At 39.1% G+C, this 18,854-nt stretch overlaps 1 protein-coding gene across 5 annotated transcripts in view; it reads left to right on the top strand.

Moving 5' to 3' along the window:
* Positions 1-18,854, top strand: part of LOC103461731 (histone deacetylase 4) — a 219,440-nt gene that overhangs the window by 157,225 nt on the left and 43,361 nt on the right. For 4 of the 5 annotated variants that reach the window (XM_081604585.1, XM_081604584.1, XM_081604583.1 and 1 more), the window contains 6 exons: positions 149-294; positions 740-890; positions 2,870-2,990; positions 6,165-6,194; positions 6,447-6,565; positions 16,772-16,900. In XM_081604585.1, the coding sequence (XP_081460711.1) occupies positions 149-294; positions 740-890; positions 2,870-2,990; positions 6,165-6,194; positions 6,447-6,565; positions 16,772-16,900 (696 nt within the window). The remainder of the gene's footprint in view (positions 1-148; positions 295-739; positions 891-2,869; positions 2,991-6,164; positions 6,195-6,446; positions 6,566-16,771; positions 16,901-18,854) is intronic. The other variant, XM_081604587.1, reaches the window with a different exon arrangement.

Here is an 18,854-nt window from a genome sequence, read left to right as displayed (position 1 = left end):
CTGGTTCTGCTCTGCATCCCCAGAACCAGAACAAAAGATGGAGAAGCAGCGTTCAGCTTTTTATGATGTTTTTTTTTAATGTTTTATACACCCTGAACTGCCTTGTTGCCGAAACGTGCCTTACAAATAACCTTGCCGTAACCCGCAGGCCGTCAGGATCAGCACCTGCAACATGAACTGGTGGCTCTGAAACACAAGCAGGAGCTCCAGAGGCAGCTACTGATTGCTGAGTTTCATAGGCAACATGAGCAACTGTCGCGACAACATGAGGCCCAACTCCAGGAGCATATTAAGGTAAGAGGATGTGTGTGAGCCGCCGACAGAGAGTGAGGTGGGATCTGTTCCTCCAATGTAGTCAGCACCTTGTGAAGGGCAAAAGAAAACAAATGTATGTGTACGATTTAGAGGGTACACTGGTGTAATTTGATCTGTTGGCAGCAGAAGAACATTGGCCCCATAAACTCGCTCTGTGCAAATTTTATAAAAGAAAAACTCCCATTGGGTTTACTGCGACCAGACAGCTGTGGAGCCAGAAGATCTGATCGGTTTAGGCTGAAAATAACTACAATGTGTCTTTTGAGTCCCTTGAATTTACTGCTTTCATTACTGCACCCACACTTTGCTTCATCTCAGTTGTTTCAGCTGAAATCTGTGCCAGTTATTTGCTTTCAACGTCCTATAACTCCTTTATCTTGTTTTTTTCCTCCTTCTGTAACCCATTTGCGCCTCTTCCCTCCAGCATCAACAGGACCTGTTGGCCCTCAAGCATCAACAAGAGCTGCTGGAGCATCACAGGAAGATGGAGCAGCAGCGTCATGAGCAACAGCTGGAGAAGCAGCAGCGGGAACAGAAACTCCAGCAGCTGAAAAACAAGGAAAGGGGACAAGAAAGTAAGTGAAGAATTCAATTAAAACAGCATTTTTAAGCGTGGAAGGATAGGATTTAATGTACTCTGCCCTCCTGATAACATCTGTGCTGAAATACTGTGGCCAATGATCACAACAGGTGTCAGACAGCTCGGCTCCTCCAGCCCCTCTGTCCCAACACCTGCAGCCATGGCACAGCAGTCAGAACAGTCTGACCTCACACATTCACCACAGGGAGGATCGGGATCCTCTAACCAAGGCAAGGTTAGAGGAGCCAGACACTGAGGCAAACACGTCCTTGGTTTACATGTTCAAAATCAGGACAGGAGTTCAAATTCACTTCAGTTACATCTGCCAAACAGTCAGGATGTTAATGTTTTGCCAATTAATGAATTAATTGGCCAAACATATATATATATATATACACACACAGAAAATACGGGAAGACTTAGTCATCTGACTGAAATCTTATTGCATTTATGCTTTCAGTGGAAACAGTTGTAGGTGCATGCTTTCCACTCAGCGCAGGTGTACCTTAAAGAGATGGCGTTTTTATTTTGTCAGTGGGTTTATGAAGAGAAATTGTGAGTAGTCAGTATCATACTTCTGCTGTAGATGGCAGTCAGAGAGATCAATAAAAGACTCGTCTTTCACAAGTCAAGCTCAGAACTCATCAAACTAGATTCAAGAACTCAAGAACAACATTTCATGTGAAAATTTTTTCTTTCTTATATAAATATAAATCTTTTCTTGTAAGTTTTCACTTTTTGTAGGAGTCACAGTTTCTTAGATCGGGTCACTTGGAGTGGCTCAGACCTTTTCATTGTTATCACTGTTTCATCTCCCTAAGTTGCTGCAGATTCCTGGAAGGAATTGTTTGAATGATGAAAAGTTACTCTTTTATATAAATGTGACTAGCTCTTTAGAAAAAAAAGAAGATAAACGGTGATCTTAACAAGCTTTTTCCTTCTTACTTTGTGGAAGAAAGTGGAACCAAAGCAGAATTTTAAAAATGTGATGAAATCCACAACAAACAAAGTCTATGTGCTACTTGCTACTTTTCTTTCCTGTTTCAAATTGTGTGAAATCCATTGCTTAATAAGTCCCAGAATTCCTCAGCCAACTTTGTCAATCTATAAAATGAAAGTAACAGTTTTTGTATGAGTCATGCTGATCTGACTGCAGAGTTCCCTCACTGTACTTGGATTTACAGGTTAAATGTGATCTGGAATTGACATGTAATGGCACCGTTGCTTTTGTTTCCCGTTGGAAAGACGTGTCATTCAATATTTTGAGTACACTGTAGTTATGGATTTTGCCAGTAAAGTCTCGATTCTGCTCTAGGCAGAGAGAACGTACTGTTTGACGTCTATGGAAAGAGCTTTGGGTTGTAAACAGGAGAAGCTTTGTTAAGTACTGCACTAAATTGCATGGAAGGCAGCCTCATAAAAGCCAATTTGCTTCAGTGGGGAGGCGTTCGTATTGGGATGTCAGCACTTACAGCTGCAGCGTGATTTAGAGAACATATATTAGCCCTTGTCACTTTCACATGCTGAATTTACCACTTCCTCTCTCAAGCCTGACACATCACCTCTCGTCACTCCCACTGTCATTTTCCCATAAAAGCAGCCCTTTTTCCAGCTTTTCCTGCTCTTGCTGAGATTTCCTCTGCCTGTTTCTCAGCTTTTCCTCCCCGTCTCTCACTTCCTGGATAATTTGTTTGTAAAGCTGTGAAATAAGAGTGGAAACTGAGGAGAGCACAAGATGGAAACGCAGCCCCTGATTTGTGTGTAGTATGAATGGGAGCTGTTCAAACCTTCGTGTTTGTGTCAAACACTGTGGCAGAGGTAAGATTCAGGGGCAGTAAACCCCCCTGCTCCCGACATTGATTCAATCGCTGAAATCCTGGTGGTTTTGGACTCATATTTTGGGTACTTAACCCAGACGGTCACTTGCACCGTCAGGACTCATGTGCTTTTCTTTCGGTGATTATCTCTGTCCAGGTGCTGTGGCCAGCACCGAGGTAAAGATGCGACTTCAGGAGTTTGTCCTGAACAAGAAGAAAGCCCTGGCTCAGCGAAACCTAAACCACTGTCTGCCCAGTGACCCTCGCTACTGGTATGGGTAAGTGTGACTGGCCGCTTCTCTAGAAGGGAATTTTTTCAGATTTGCTTTGATCACTTGTTTTGTCTGAACAAGGTATGGCACAGCAAAAATAGGATAGTAACACAAACATTTAGAACCAAAATGATCTAATCACTTAAATTTGAAATAATAAAGCATCAATTATGAAATCTAGATTACTTCAGATATAGTAGCAGCAACAGTATTTATACTTCATGCAGAAGTGACTAAACTAGAAACATATAATAAACATTTTTGCAGTTCTGCTCTTAATAAAGTTTCTCAATTATAACAAGCTGATATCAGCGGGTTAGTTAGTCAGGCTATCTGCTCCAGTAGCCAGTTAGCAGTCAGCAACTTAACAAACAGACCCCTCATTATTTGTCAGTTTGTTTCCCTAATATGAGTGATTGGTGACAATATCTTCAGTTTTTATTCTATTACTGGTTTTTCAAGACCAAAAAGGTTTGTAACCTTTTCCAACAAGCCAAATTATGTTGCAGCAATAGGTTGGGATGGGGGCAGATTGACATTTTTTGTGGTTCTGGAATTGTAAATTTGATTTTCCATACCTGTTGTGGACAGAAAGGCTTTTCAAATAAAGTCAGCTCTTAACTGAATCCTTTTAAACTTACCAGTGAATGTTACATAATAGTAGCGTAAGTCTTTACAGTTTGCTATGAGATGGTTACTTAGTTTGTTGCTGTTTTTACATGAATGCTTCCATCTAAACAGCAGAAGCAACAGATTGTCACTGTGCAGACTAGTGAACGTGATAGTTGTTGTTGCTAGATTTTGATGATGCAAAAAGGACATTTGTTTAAGGGTGTCATAAAATTTGTTTAACTTTTTTCTTTCTGGTCTCTGTTTTGGATTTGGATTATTATCTTTTCCAAAATAAATAAGTTATTTTATCTGAAAATCAGATAATCATAAGGTTAATGTAAGAACATCCAAGAGTTGGATATAAAAGGAATCAAAGTTTATTTGGACTAATCTATTTAGTGTTTTGTAAGTCTGCTTGGTATTTGACATTATTTTAAGTATTTTTGTAAAAAACGAACATCAGTATCCCCATTATAATTGCAATATAATGCAGATTGAGATACTTGACAGGATCCTCATCATACCTGCAGTTCTGCTTTTAGACAGCAGGCATTTCTGCAGGGGAAATCTGACTCGGCAACATATATTAGCAGAGAAAGTCAAGAGGAAGTGCTTTATTTGTTTTGCAACCTTAGCTACACAGATTCACCTGCTACGTTTTACTTACAGGCATTTTTGTTGATTTTAATTTATGTCACCTTGGCAACTCTTGGTGATAAATATACTTTTGGTCTATATTTTGCTGTCTAAATCCACCCATCCATCAAACTTTGTCTGTCCACTTAGTAACAACAGGGATCATCCTGATCAGACACTCAAAGTGCCTCAGTTCTCGCCTGTAGATATGTTGGAGTTTTACTCTGATCCTGGATGACAGAGCTACTCTCCATATTGCTAAGTTTGAACCTAGCAACTTTAGAGTAAAGCTAATCACAGCTTCTGATTGACGAATTTAAGAACCAAGCAGAACCATGTCATGTGTGAAAAACAAATATGAGTCCCAAACCACGACCACACCATGAGGTCCTGTCTATCACTGCAGACTGGATCGGGACACAGAGGGAGTCTTGGCAGAGTCCGTGAGTTTATGTCAGGCGTTGGAGAAACAGCCCTTAATAGCAAGCCAAGTACCCCAAATCCTGCAGCAGCCGCTGCAGTATATCCTGAGGCACCAAGCCTTTTCAAGGTTCGACAATCGACCAGAGCTGCTTTTCCAAAAGCCTAACAGAATCTTTACCTGAAAAAATTAGCTTGCTTTGGAAATCCAGCCAGCTGGCGAGCAACATGTTGTCTGGTTACAGAGAACAACTTCTATGACGGGACATTATAAAGCAGATCAGCACAAAGTAGGGGACGAAAAATGCTACATTGCTTCTATAGATCTATTTTTTTTAGTTAAAATTATCCTCTAATCCACGAGTCAGTACTTTGTAGAATAGCCTTTTGCTGCAACTACCGAGGCAAGTCTTTTGGGGTTCATCTCTATCAAAAGCTCGACTAAAAACACTGAAAGTTTTGCCCATTTTTCTCTGTAAAGTAACTCAAACCTCAGTCAGGATGGCTGGAGAGTGTCTAGGAACATGAATTTTCAACCTTTACCAAAGATTCTAAGATGAATTTAGTTCTGTAGAAAGATACTACCACCACCGTGTTTCACAGTGGATCACATTTTATCACTCAAATTCCACCTTTCTGTTTGTTTTCTACAGAAATAGAAGAGCACTGTTTCTTTTATAGCACAGAGGTCAACATAAAAGACAGTATGTATGAAGCAGCTGTGATGGAAACTCTTTGTTGCCATGGTGCATTATGGAGCAAAACAAGCAAAATGTGTCAAAATTTTAGCTTTAGCATTAATAAAATACTAATAAAGGTAAAATCTACTGGCTTATTCTCATGTGTGATCCACCCATAGAGGTTTGTGGTTCAGCTGTTAAAACTAGAGCATAAAGAATCATTTTATAGCAAACTACATTTATCTGAAACTTCAAAGCCTTCAAAAATCTGTCAAATCATGCACCTTCCTTTCATCAAAAAATTCAGTCTGAGTCATCATCTGTCTCATTTGAGTGTGAAAAAAAATCCCTCATTGGGGAGAAATATCAAACGTAAAATCTGTCGATGGCAGAGGTAAAAGTCTCTCATCTTCATGGCTTTTGGAACACAGTTATCAGTGTGGTGTTCCAAACCCCCGTAGTGTAGGCGCCTGTCAGCGCCGCGCTTTTGTGTGTACATCAAATTGCCAACATCATCGTTAGTCTCCGAGTTTAAACGACAGAGAAAATGCTGAAATGTCTAGGCTTTTTCTGTGTGCCGGTTGGCGGTGATTGACAGCCGGCTCTGTCTGAGGTGAATGTTTGAAGTGGGCAGTTAAAAAAAAAACAACAGTGGTGTCTCTTTTGCACTTTAAAGACGCTTTAATAAGTCAAAGATTTTGCCTGTGCAGGAGATTTGAGTGGTTTTGCATCATTAGTTTAATAGAGTTCTCTGTTTTTCACCCTGTTGTGACTCTCCTCACTTTCTGGTATGTCCTCTCTTCATTTCTCGTCCTCCATCTGTCTCATACAGCCGAGTCAGGAAACCGAAGCTTCACTTAAGGTGAATTAGTCCCTCTTTCTTTCTTCATAGTCTCTTTTTCTTTTCCACCTCCCTTAGCTGCTCACAGTCTCCTGTGTCTTTAAAAATCCTGACCTTGAAAAAGAAGATAGAAGCTGTCTTTTTCACTTCCTTAAGTGTGTAGGCGTGTGTGCATGAACTAGGTGCAATGGTTATTGTAGTTCTAAAAAAAAGTAGCGATATTGCATAATATGCTGTGGGTTATAAGACTTTTTTTATTTGTATTTGTTGCAGGAAAACTCAGCATAGCTCTTTGGACCAGAGCTCACCCCCTCAAGCGGCGTTGTCGGCGTACACGCATCCAGTGCTGGGAGCGTTCGACTCAAAGGACGACTTTCCTCTGAGGAAAACAGGTAAAGAAATGAGACATTTTTTACTCATACAACAAGAAAATTGGCTTTCGAGGACCAAAAGCCTGAATTTGGGAGTCAGACGCAGGAGGATTAATGAGGCCGGCTGAAATGTTCTTAACTTGAGATATGAAAAATGTATTTAATGGCCTCTTTTGAACCATTTTAATGTAAATGAAGGCTGAGGGAAGATAACAGCACCCATCTGGATTGGAAAAGTAGAAACTTTGACACCACTGAAAGTGTTTTAGAAGAACCGATGCAAAAATAAATGCTTTCATCCACCACCCACGAACCTTATTAGCTACAGATATTTTTGATGATAAAATACATGTTTCTTTAACTTTTCCACTCCTTGTCAGGTTAGAACTGCAAACTGATGTGACAGCCCAATAAGTTAAGAATTGTGTAGTGCAATAAAAATTATGCATTGTTTTCCTTTTTTTTGTTTTTCAAATAAATCACTGAATAAAGTATGCCATGTATTTATGTTCAACTTCTTTTTGCTGCAGTTGAAGCCTCAAGTCCTCTTGGGTTTCAATCTACCAGCTTTGTACATCTAGACATGGAGATATTTGTGCCCATTCTTCTTTGCAAAAATTTTCAAGTTCAGTCAGATTGGATAGAGAATGTCTGCGAACATCAGTTACCACAGATTGTATTTAGGTCTGGACTTTGACTGGGCCGTCCAACACATTATGTTTTAAACATGGCCCTGTGGCTGTATGTTTGGGGACATTGTCCTGCTGGAAGGTGAACCTCCACCCCATTTATACCACACTCTACTTGTCCTTCACTGATTAAGTGTCTGCTGAAGGTAGTTGATTTCACTGGATTTTATAGATGTTTATAGTGTAAGCTTGGAATAAAATGTCAATATTGTTTAAATTTGTGGTTGCAGTCTAACAAAATTTTAAACATTTCAAGGCGTATGAAAACTTTTATGAGGTAACACGTATTCATCATCACTGTTCTGTTAAACAAAATGGTTCCTGATCGCCCTGGTGCCCTAACAGGCGTGAGAAAACGATCATTCTTGCTTTCTGGACTCATCGGCTCGGTCCATCTGCTCGCGCCAAGGCCGGCCAAGCTGCGATGACTCAGTTAGCGTTAGCAGCTGCTTCGGCTGTACAGCTGTCTGTTTTCACCACTGGAAGCCAAACCCTGTGCACGCCGCGCTGAGGCCCACCTGCTGAGATCTGCAGAGAGAAAACTCAGAGTTTGGACTTTCAGGAATTTTTCCTCTGAGATTTGTTCATAACACACATGGTATCATTCTTCCTGGACGAAGAAGGAAGTCTGATACGTACAAGTGCTTTTGGAAGACGTTTGCTGCTGATCTGTGCGTCAGTTTACAGCCAGCTGTTGAGGAACTACTGTGTAAATAGTTAGCAGACTGTGATCGTATTAGGCCGGCCTTCAGAGATATGAATCATGTTGAAGAGGAAGTGAGTGACAGCACTCGACACATCAGTGCACTCACCGCGTCATTCGTGACGCTTGTCCCCCTAAAGTTGGTCTTTTATCTATGCAAACTCTAAATGCGCAGTGAATGCTCTGCGTCTGTGCAGTAAGATGATGCGTACGGTTTATTACAGCAGGGCTTTGTCATAACGGCGCTCGGTGCACAGAGGACCACTTTGAATGCTGTGACAGGAAGTCAGCAAGGCCTTCATTACAGAGGCATGCTTGTCATGCTGACCTTCCCTCTGCTGCTCATACATTACATTATTACACACAGACATTATCATTCCACACTTATAAAATGAGCACTAAGATCATTGAAGACTTTAATGTTCACCAGTTGATTCAGTAGCAGAGTAGCTTCACATTTTTCAGTTATTATTCCACCTCTGCTCTGGGACACTGAGATGTTTGACCATAATGCAGCATGAAATTAGGAAGTCTTACCGGTAAATATAGTGGTTATGATATCAGTGGTGATAAATCAACACTTTCTTCACTCTCCTCTCTCTCATGTACGTTCAGCTGACCATCTGATATTCAGCATCTTGGAAACTGTAATCCACCAGGTGAATAGCTTGATTAAAAAACTGTCTTTTCCAATGTTAGTATTGCATAGATGACACAATACATTTAGAGAAAATGAAGTACACCATGTCAACACCAACATCTTGAACCAAGTGTTAAGCACGGTAGTGGAGTTGTGATCATGTGGGCCTTCTTTAGCGCCACAGAATGAGTGCATTTTGCTGTTATTGAATGGACTCTGAGCTCTATAGAGCAAAATAATCTATGGTCAAACGTGAGGCCATGTGTTTGACAGTGGAAGCTCAGACTAAACTGGGTTTGGAAAAGGACATTGAACCCAACGTTTGTAGCAGCAAATCCACAACGGAATGACTAAATAAGTAAAGAATCCGTATGGTGCTGCGGCCCAGTCTTTAGGTGTCGGTATCTTTGTTTATGAGTGTCTGACTGGACCAAGCTGATTCACACATGTAAAGCTTTACATGGGTGGCTGTGCCTCAGGGGAAAGAACAAGTTGTCTTCTAATAACAGGGTTTGGAGTTCAGTTTACACACCCTCCCTCCATATGTTTTTGTGGCTTTGAACAAATACAGTGAAATCCAACTTAGTGGCCAAACTCCAAATTGCTTGTTTCTGTGAATGGGTGGTTGAGAGTCACACTTATTGAACTTTGTTTTGCTGAAAGATTTGACTATGAATATATATATATATATTTTTAAAAACATTTGGTATGTGATGCATTCACTGCAATAATTTTTCACATACAACTTTGTCTCAAAGTGGAACCACATGCAGTTTTTTATGCTGGAAGTTCAAATTAAAATTTATGTTCTGTTGAGGAAGATTTACAACCCTGGAATCAGGTCTAAAACAACAAATAGCATTTATTGTGTTTTGGCACTTTATACCAAATTAAGATCTAATTTTGTGCGATGAGGATGTGAAACCATTATGTTTAGCTTTTTGCTCCATAAAAGAAGCAACGTGCTATTTATTACAACAGTGAAGTGCTGAAAAGAAAATCTTATAATGCTTGCAAATGCTAGATTTGGGGAAGTCTTAACCCTGTAACCTAAATCTGTTGCCGGCTGTGGGTGTGAACTTCATGGTGTTCTGTTGCAAATTCCCCTTAAGGCTGCAGTAACACAAAGAAACACATGGGAAAATAATGAGAACCTTTGATTCAGCGTAAAATCCAGGAAGTATTGTTCTGTCCTGTGGAGCGTAAACACAAAAACTACATGTGAACTGTGGCTGTCTTTCATCACTGTCCTGCAGATGTCTCATCGATGCCGAGTGACTAATGTCAGTGGCTCAACGGTGTCACAATAAAAGAACAATAGTTTAGTGGAAGACGAAACAGGCCTGAACTTGAATTTTATTGAGACTTCATGTGACAGACAACAGGAGACGGTACCGACTTCTGCAACTTTTAAATAGATGATGGGTAGAGCTGAATAAAAGACAATCCTGGAAGAAAACCGGTTAGAAACGACAAAAGGTTTGAGACTTGACCCTAAAGATAAAGACAGAGCAAAAATAGAAGCTTAGATGAAAACAAATTCATATGTCAAAATCTAAATCCGCTGGAGAATCTAAGACTTGAAAATCCTCTATCTGGTCTGACTGAGCTTAAGATGTACTTGAAAGAAGAATGGGCAACAATGTCTGTGTCTAAATACGCAAAGCTGGTAGTGAAATCTGTGTCTGCATCAAAATGTGGCTTCACTACATATTGACCCAACAAATGCATGGCACACTTTTTTCCATTTTTAATTGTAAAGTTTTTTTTGTTTTTTTTAAGCTGTTGATCATTTTCTTTTCCCAATTAAGCACCATGTTCATCACATAAAATCCAGATTGATAACATAAATTCATGGTTGAGATAAATCTAAACAAGTTTAAGAGATAAAATACTTTTGTAAAGTTCTTTAAATAATCATCTGTTTTCACTGTTGATTGAATTAATTTAGGACATGATATATTAAGACATTATTTGTATTATTAGAGTTTGATTTTGACCTTATGTCCCCCCAGTAGGGGGGGGGGGGTCGTTAGCTGTAAGCCGTCTCCTCTTGGGACTGATGATTACTTTTACTTATGTTTAATCCTGAAACCCATGTTTTACAGTAATCTCTTTAACTTTTATTTTTCGAACACAACGTCCAGATAAGATGGCGTGCATTTCTTCCAGCTTCTGCGCCGCTGATGCACTTATCTAATGTATCTCGCATGTACAATGTTTCTCGGAAGCTCTGCTGATGAGCTGGAGCAAATGAGCCTATTGATTTCCATACAGTAAATCTCCTTCCTTCCCATTTATTGGCAGAGCGGCACGACTTTCCCCATCACGCCTCCTAGGAGCTCGGGGCTCCCTCCTGTCAAACAGATGAGCAGCTGATCAATATGTTTTCTATCAAAAGCAGTTTCCTCATCAACTCCCTGTTGAAACATTCAGTAGCACTCAAACAGTCATTTAATCTAAACGTCATATCCTCTTAATGGATTTATCAAAGTGTAAGGATAGAATCTTTTTGAGCCTTTAATAATAATAATAATAATAATAATAATAATAATAAAAAAGGTAAAGTTTAGCTCTTTCTAGGCTTTTCTTACTTTGTCCCAGCAACAGGACCTGAGAGGAAGAGGACATAAAGTTTAAAAATTCTACTTATTCTGGGTCATAAAAGTTGCAAAGTGGGACAGTGACCTTTGCTGTAATGAAGCGCAACACCCGCCCTTGCCAACGGTTGCTCACAATGTGCCCATAAAGGCTCAACAATGAAGGCGAGAGGAACTAATTCCAGAATAAAAGAGAGAAGTGGGAATTTAGAGGAAGTGAGAGAAAGGAGGGCATAGAAGGAGGTGAAGAGGTGGAGGAGAGAGAGGGGGATCTGCAGCGAAATGCCAGCATCAGCAGTAAAACCAGTCTGGGCTCTCTGCAGCGAACATGTTTGCACGTGTGCAAACTGTCGCGCTTCTGCCCAGTCGGCATTAACACCCTTCAAAGTCACTCTGTCCTGAGGTGAACGCCCCACAGTGACCAGTGCCCTTCAAACCCACGCCGCCATGTCTGTCTCCTTCACTCTCCTTCCATCGTTCTCCAGGTTTCAGCTCATAACTTCGTTTCTCCTTCCACTCTGTCATTTTTTTAACCCATAAATGTTTCTTTTTATAATTCTAAGTTGTGGCGCAGGGGAAAAGCACAGCCCACGTATTGAGGCCTTGGTCCTCATGGCGGCGGTCGCAGGTTCGATTCCCGGCCTGGTGACATTTGCATGTCTTCCCCCCTCTCTCATTACCCTCTCTCCTGTTGAATTATTTTTCAAATAAAGGCCACTAGCGCCAACAAAACATTAAAAAACAAAATCAAACTCGTAAGTTTATTAGTAAAAAAATAATGAGAAATTTCACTTTTTAATATTAGTTGTAACAATATTTGTTTTAAAATATCATTAATGTGCTCAGACCGAATTGATTAATCAGATTAATTGTGATGAATCAATTACTAAAATACTCATCAACTAATTTAGTAATCATTGGAGTATTTAGACTCAAAAGAAACTATTTGTCAAAAGAAAACATATTCAGAACAGTAATTATGCCAAAACTTTACAAAAAATATTTTCATTTTACATTTAAGATGAAAACAACCTTTGATTGAGTCAAAACTCCTCACGTTGCATGGTTTTAGTTTCACTTGGTTTATGTTTGTTTTAAAAACGAATTGATTTATTTGCTTATTTGCATCATTGCATGCATTCCTAATAGAAAAAGGCTTCAGTGCTTATATAAAAAATGTGTAGAATGTGCCATTTTTTATCTTATTAATAGTCAGAATAATTGATAATTTAACCAATTACTAAAATATGAATTAGTTGCAGCCCTAAAATGTGCAAACAGATTTTCAAACAAACAGCAAAGGTACTAATATACAAGTTTTTTATGCTTAAAAGTTGAACAAAATGCAGAAAAACCTTTTCTTCATAAGACCTTTCCTTATCAAGACGTTAAGTCACTACCAGATGTTGCTATGCAGCTGTTTTTGATCAGCTGATTACTGATCTGCAAATGTGGCCACCTGAGCGAAAGCAAACATTTTGGCAGTTTACTGATCTGGCGCTAAAGTGTGTGTCAATAAAATGCCAACCAGGATTTTAGTAATGTTTGAGCAGCTTCTGTGGCTGCCCATCAATCTGGAAATGTTTAAAAGTCCATTTCAAAACTATTTGGAGTCAGTCTGTTAGGCGAGATAAAGATTATTCTAAAAGGGAAAATGTTAAGCTGTTGCAAATCTTTCCTGGATAAAGTTTTAGCCAGTTCACCTGGAGGTCAGACAATTCAAGCTCATGGAAGTCTGACTGGATAAGCAGTCTAAGTTTTTTTGGAGCGGTTGTCGGTAAGAAGCCTCTTCTCTCTGAAATGAAGGTGACAGCGCAGACTTGGGGTTGTAAAGTTGCACCAGCATGAACCACAAGACTTCTCAAACAATTTCCTTTGCACTTTGGCACCTCTAATTCACAGCAGGACAGTGAGCTGAAATACAGATGTGAATCCACAAGAAAAAGGCTGCAGAAGAAAAGAATTATTGCATTGGAGAGTAGTCTAATAAATAAATGATGTCACCTTTAAGAACTTCAATAAAGATAAAGCTGTGTTTTGAAAAGTTGAGGAAAATCTCCTCTAACAGTTGGACAATAACGGATGCCGTCCTGGGTAATTCCCTTCTTCTGCTCCACCCAGAATATATTGGGAACACAGGGAGATTTTATAGGTCTTAATAAAAGGTGTTCATGGCAAAAATATGTTAAAAAGACATTTTTTATTAGAAATATAAAACATGTTTGTTTTTTTTTTAAATCTGTCTCATTTCATGGTGAACAGGAAGTGGCTCTTGGGAACTGGACTTCAACTCTCCTGGTTCAGTTCAGATTTTCAGTTTGTTTTATTCTTAACTAGAGATGATATTATGTAGTTTAGACTCCTTAATAGAACTCCAGTAAAATAATCTTAATCTTTACTGCCAAATAAGTGATCAGATTAGATACAAACTTCAGTGTCGTTAACCAGCCAGTCAACCCCAGTCAGCCATCTTTACGGAGCTCATTTGGTGACATAGGAGAGAAAAAAATTAAAACTCGTTTTAACAACTGACTTATTTTTGTGGAAATTACTTAATTACAAGTCATGGCCACAAGTTGTTTTGTTTTTTTTCTCCCATCTTAGACAGGCTCTGTAATATTGAGATGTTCTGTAGGATTTGTTTATACTGTGTGTACAGTTCATGCTAACTTGACTGACTAATATATAATTCTTCTTCTGCCCTTAAACAAATCCTCCAGACATGATTTTCAAGAGACTGCTCGGAAATTTTATTTGTACTTTAAATATTAACTCTGTTAAAATCATGTCTCTTTTGGGGGAAGATTATGTGCATCCATTTTAACTTTTTTGTATTCCAAAAATAAAGTTTAATAAAAGTTATAACTTTGACTACCACTATTTGAAAAAGGTGTAGCAAAGTCAGTAACTTTAGGCTGCAACAATAAAAAAAATAAATAAATGTTGCAGCCTCCTTGAAGGACTGACTTTGGGCCAGATGGACAGAAAGTATTTTATGTTTTCCAAGCATCGATGTCACCCCATAAGGCTGGCGCCCTGGGCAGAAAGCCATTTTCTCCGTATCCAAAGCTGCCACTTCAGGTCAGAAGATGCTTTCTTCCAAGCTCATAAAGTCGGTTGTAGAGGTTTATAAATTCAGTCTACTGTTTTCTCACATGCTGACTTTTAACGTTGACTTAAATAAATGTTGACACAATGATATTTATTGAAGGTTTTATTAATCTAATTTAAGACCCTGATGAGAAACAGATGTTTTTTTAATGATGTGATATTTAGGATCTGAGAGAAAGTATACAAAATTATGCCAGTACAGTTATGAAATCCACTTTATAAAACATCTGTTGTTGATCAAATAATTGAAAACATCTGCGTTGCACAACAGCCAAAAAACACCTTAAAGAAAGTCGGTACATGTTGTGCCTGCTTTATACTGCAGATTGTAAAACATATATTTTCATATGCTGTAGGTTATATTTGCTTCTAATAAAGTAAAAAAAAAGATTTTAATTTATTTTTTTCTAGTTAGTAATAATCTCCGTAGTCTGACTCTGTCAGTAATAAAATATCCTACGTGATCTTCAGTGTGGACCTATAATTTTCTCCTGGCCTCCCACAGCCGGACCCGATGCTGCTAATGCATAGCGTTTTACCCCGACTGACCTCGTCCCTGCTGACAAAGACAGCAGAGGAGTTCACTCCACTTATCAGGAAGCCCTTTTATTAAATAATAATTGAGTCTCACAAGTTCAGCTGCATTGTTCCCCGAAAACTAAGTGTGTATTTGTAAAAGCACTTGGACATGATAGGTTCACAATAGGTTTTCTCATCCCCTCTTATATGAAGGTATAATGAGAGCTTTGCACTTCTTTGAAGTACATAAAAAGTTTGGTGCTTCGCTTCCATTTTAATGACCCAGAATAAATCTTGCAATGCTGAATAAATCACTACTGTACACAAAGAATCAATTGCTTCCACTTGGTTGTACCAAAATGCCCCACCTCCTGCTCTGAGGCTAATGAACGTAGCAGAGTCTGCTTCATACAGGGTCATGGGACGAGCATTGGGTCAGCCGTGGGTCAGCCCTCCAGCTTTAACTGACTGAGGGAAACCCGTGGAGGAGGGGAGGGAACTGCTACTGTTTGCCATTGTCTGGCAGAGAGACACCAAAGCAAAGTTTGTCCCAAAAAGGCCTTGCCCTGTCCATGACACGACTCCCAGAGTTTACCTTTTGCTTACCTCTCCTGCCCTCTGTGTGCATCTTGCGCCTGCCGCAAGGAACCTCCAACAAGATCGACCATCTGCAGTTTTAAACCGAGAAATCTGGACGTCAACCTCCCTATTTCTTATTTGTACAAACCCTAGTTTTTTTCAATGTAATTGGAAGTGTCTGGAAACTAGCAGTGTTCATTAGTAAAGCATGAAGGTGGCATCATTAAGCACCGGGTCAAGAAAGCTGCCAGTTGGCTGCTTCCTCTATTGTTGCCGAGCTTCCCACTGTCGCATGAAGATGGTTAACCTCTGCTTCTGAATCTGTTGGCCGGCTCATACTCGATGGCCTATAGGGACAAGCTCATTAGCACCAATAGCTGCTAACAAACAAGATCCCATTTATGCAACCCTGCAATCTACAATGCATCTGAGTAGCAGACCAACAGGTTCAGAGAGGTTGCAGTTTTTTAACACTTTTGTGGGGCAACACAGAATGAGAGTCTGAGATGGAAATGAATCCAGGTCAGACTCTTTTGTGCTCCTTTTTGACGGCCTGTATGTTTTTCTAACATATTTGTATATCTGTACATTTTCTTGAGACACTTGGATATTAATGATTTGATATGATTATAACTCGACTTTAAATATTTCACTCCTCAGCATTTGCATGGTTGAGGAACCACAACTGCCTGCAAATATTTAAAATCCATAAATACTTAAAACTCCTTCTAAGACACCTAAGCTGCCTTCTATATTAGTTGTAACCACAAATACGCATTAACCGTTTTAGCATTAATAGAAGCTTTCCATTGTACACAGTCTTAACTATGCTTTTGAGGGCTGGAGCCAATCAGTCTGAAGGAACATAAATGCTGCTCCTGGATTGGCAATTTCATGTCAGAAAGCATTGGATCTACATATTTCAGTTTCCCAAGCTGCATTTCTTTCAATATTTGTACATTGAGGGTTGTGCTGTTGCCTTGCAGCAAGAAGGTTCTGGGTTTGAATCCCAGCCTGGGGGTCTTCATGAATTGATTTTGCATGATCTCAACACTCAGCTTTCTTCGACCTTAAAAGAACATGGCCGCATGACTTTTGTTAAGTTTAAACTGAGTAAAGAATAATAATTATGTAGCAATGTCTTTTGGACAGAGCATACCAAATTAAATACGTTTGACCATGAAGCAGTCGGTATCGGTGTACCTCATGAACCAGTTGACTTAGATGTAAGTGTTTGGGGGTGACAGTTAAACAAAACCTTTGCAGAAATAAGTCCTTGCAGACCTCAGTGAACTGAATCAACACTGTAAAGAAGTGAAGTTTTGAGTTTTTCTACGATGTCACTTCTCTGTTTTAAAAGGTTTTTCCTCATTTGTGTCCCATCAGCATCTGAGCCCAACCTGAAGCGCCGTTCATGGCTAAAGCAGAAAGTGACGGAGCGTCGAAGCAGCCCTCTGCTCCGCAGGAAAGACGGGCCGGTCACTACTGCCAAGAAGAGATCGCTCGACATAGCTGGTGAGACATAGTACAGTACAAGAAGTAGGCTTAAGTATTTCTCTAAAAACAACCAATGTGCTTCAAATTTCCATGGATTTTACACAAAAATTCATTTTTTTGTTTTATTTTTTTACAAAGCATTTTCCTTTCATGTTGACTTGACTGAACATTATTTCCAACTTGCACAGCATTCAAATAATGACATATTTGAAGTATTTTGTAACACCAATAAGATCAAGTTTGATCTGTTATGAATCAGTTTCAGTATAGAAACATGTATGAGCTGCTGCAGGTTCTTTGAGAAAACGTTCAGCACTAATGCTCTAATTCAAAACAGTTCTAACTTTTAGAGGAATCTCAAAGCTCACTTGCATTACAAATCTCATCTCCCAAATTTACATTTATTTTTATTCTTTATAACCTTAGAAGAAGATTTTGACATCTTTTGAACAGTTCATGCTCTGGTTTTGATTCAAAATGAACAAAATTTCTGATAAAAATAGCTGGACATCTAGAAGAGGGCATACCATAGTGAAGAGAAGATAGGCCTACTGATAAACGGCGACATAATCGCTTCCTGTGGTTAAGATAGAGAGGAAGAGAATTACAGACGCAGTAATTTACTATACCATGAGGATTTATGGGGAGAGAGGCAAGAGCAATTGAGAGCAGTAATACTGCCGTCAGGACACGTGACTGGGTTCAGCTGCACGTCTGTGAGCCTCAACAATAACGAACCTCCTGAATGAACATCTTACAGCTCAGTGGTGTTGGTATGTTTGTGTCATTTAGGGAACTTTAGACTATGAGATGTGATGGGCATTTCGTAGGTAGGAGCAGAGAAAACTGCTGTGATTTTAATGGATGCCAGTGTTGCTCTGGTTAGTTGACATGGTAAATACTGTTAGGTTTTATGTATTCTCACACGTCCTCATGTTTCTACCAAAACAGGCAAACACAACGTTTTGGCTCATTTCCAAGAAACAAACAAGTGAACAAAATGGGAGAAAATATAGTTTTAATGCTAGTTGAGGGGAAAAAATCACAACCCACACATCACCATACTGTAGCAAAGTAGGGTTTTAGACTTTCCAACATAATTTTTCATTTTATATATATACTTGAATATGTACATCTAGCAAAAAAAATGCATGTTTGTGTTTCTGTGCTTCTGTTCATTTATACATGTGATTTGGTAAAAAAAAAAAATGATTTAGATACAATCTTAAGGAGGAAAAATATATTTATTTCCACTTAAAACTAAAACTTTCTTTCGGTTTTATTGTTCATTTCTGGCCATTACAGGTTTGTAAAAAAAGAAAGAAGTCAATTTTCACTACTGTGATTAATGTATCCATTTTCCTGCAAGTCTTAAGTGCAAGTTTGCAAACTGGATTTAATTATTATTTTTTAAAAACATGTATGTACGAGGATTGTGAACAAACTTAAATTGTTTGTCCCTTAAATTGTTTAATCTCGACAGGACGACAACTAAATAACATTCCCACTCAGTCTTCAATGAACTCAACTCGTGATTATTATCTGTATTAAATGCCAGCATTTAGTACAGATAATTAAGCTCATATTTCACTGTTGCTTCCATTTAAATCTTTGCAGAAGAAACTTGCAGAAAAAAAGATTTCTCATGCTTGATAAAAGAGGCACTTTGTTTTGAAAGTCATAAAAGTGAAGGGCTGGTGTTTCAGCTGCTTCCTGTGTGGGAACATGGGAAAACTGCTGCAGCACACATGATGGAGAGCTGCAGCTACCAGTACTGTCTCACTTTCTCTTTGAATATCTCTGCAAAAGGTGGAAAACACTTTGCTTGTTGAATAAAGCACAATTCTGCGAGATGGTTTTTAAACCGTTGGCTGCCACATGGCTTGTTAAAAAGTCTGAATCCTAGCCGTAGATCTCACTATGGTAACCAATTGCTAAACATACCTGCATGTTTTAAGATACCAAAATAAGT

The sequence above is a fragment of the Poecilia reticulata genome, chromosome 2 (assembly GCF_904066995.2).
Source record: "Poecilia reticulata chromosome 2, P_reticulata-male-v2, whole genome shotgun sequence".
NCBI classification, from domain to species: Eukaryota; Metazoa; Chordata; class Actinopteri; order Cyprinodontiformes; family Poeciliidae; genus Poecilia; species Poecilia reticulata.
This window is presented reverse-complemented; position numbering and strand designations above follow the sequence as displayed.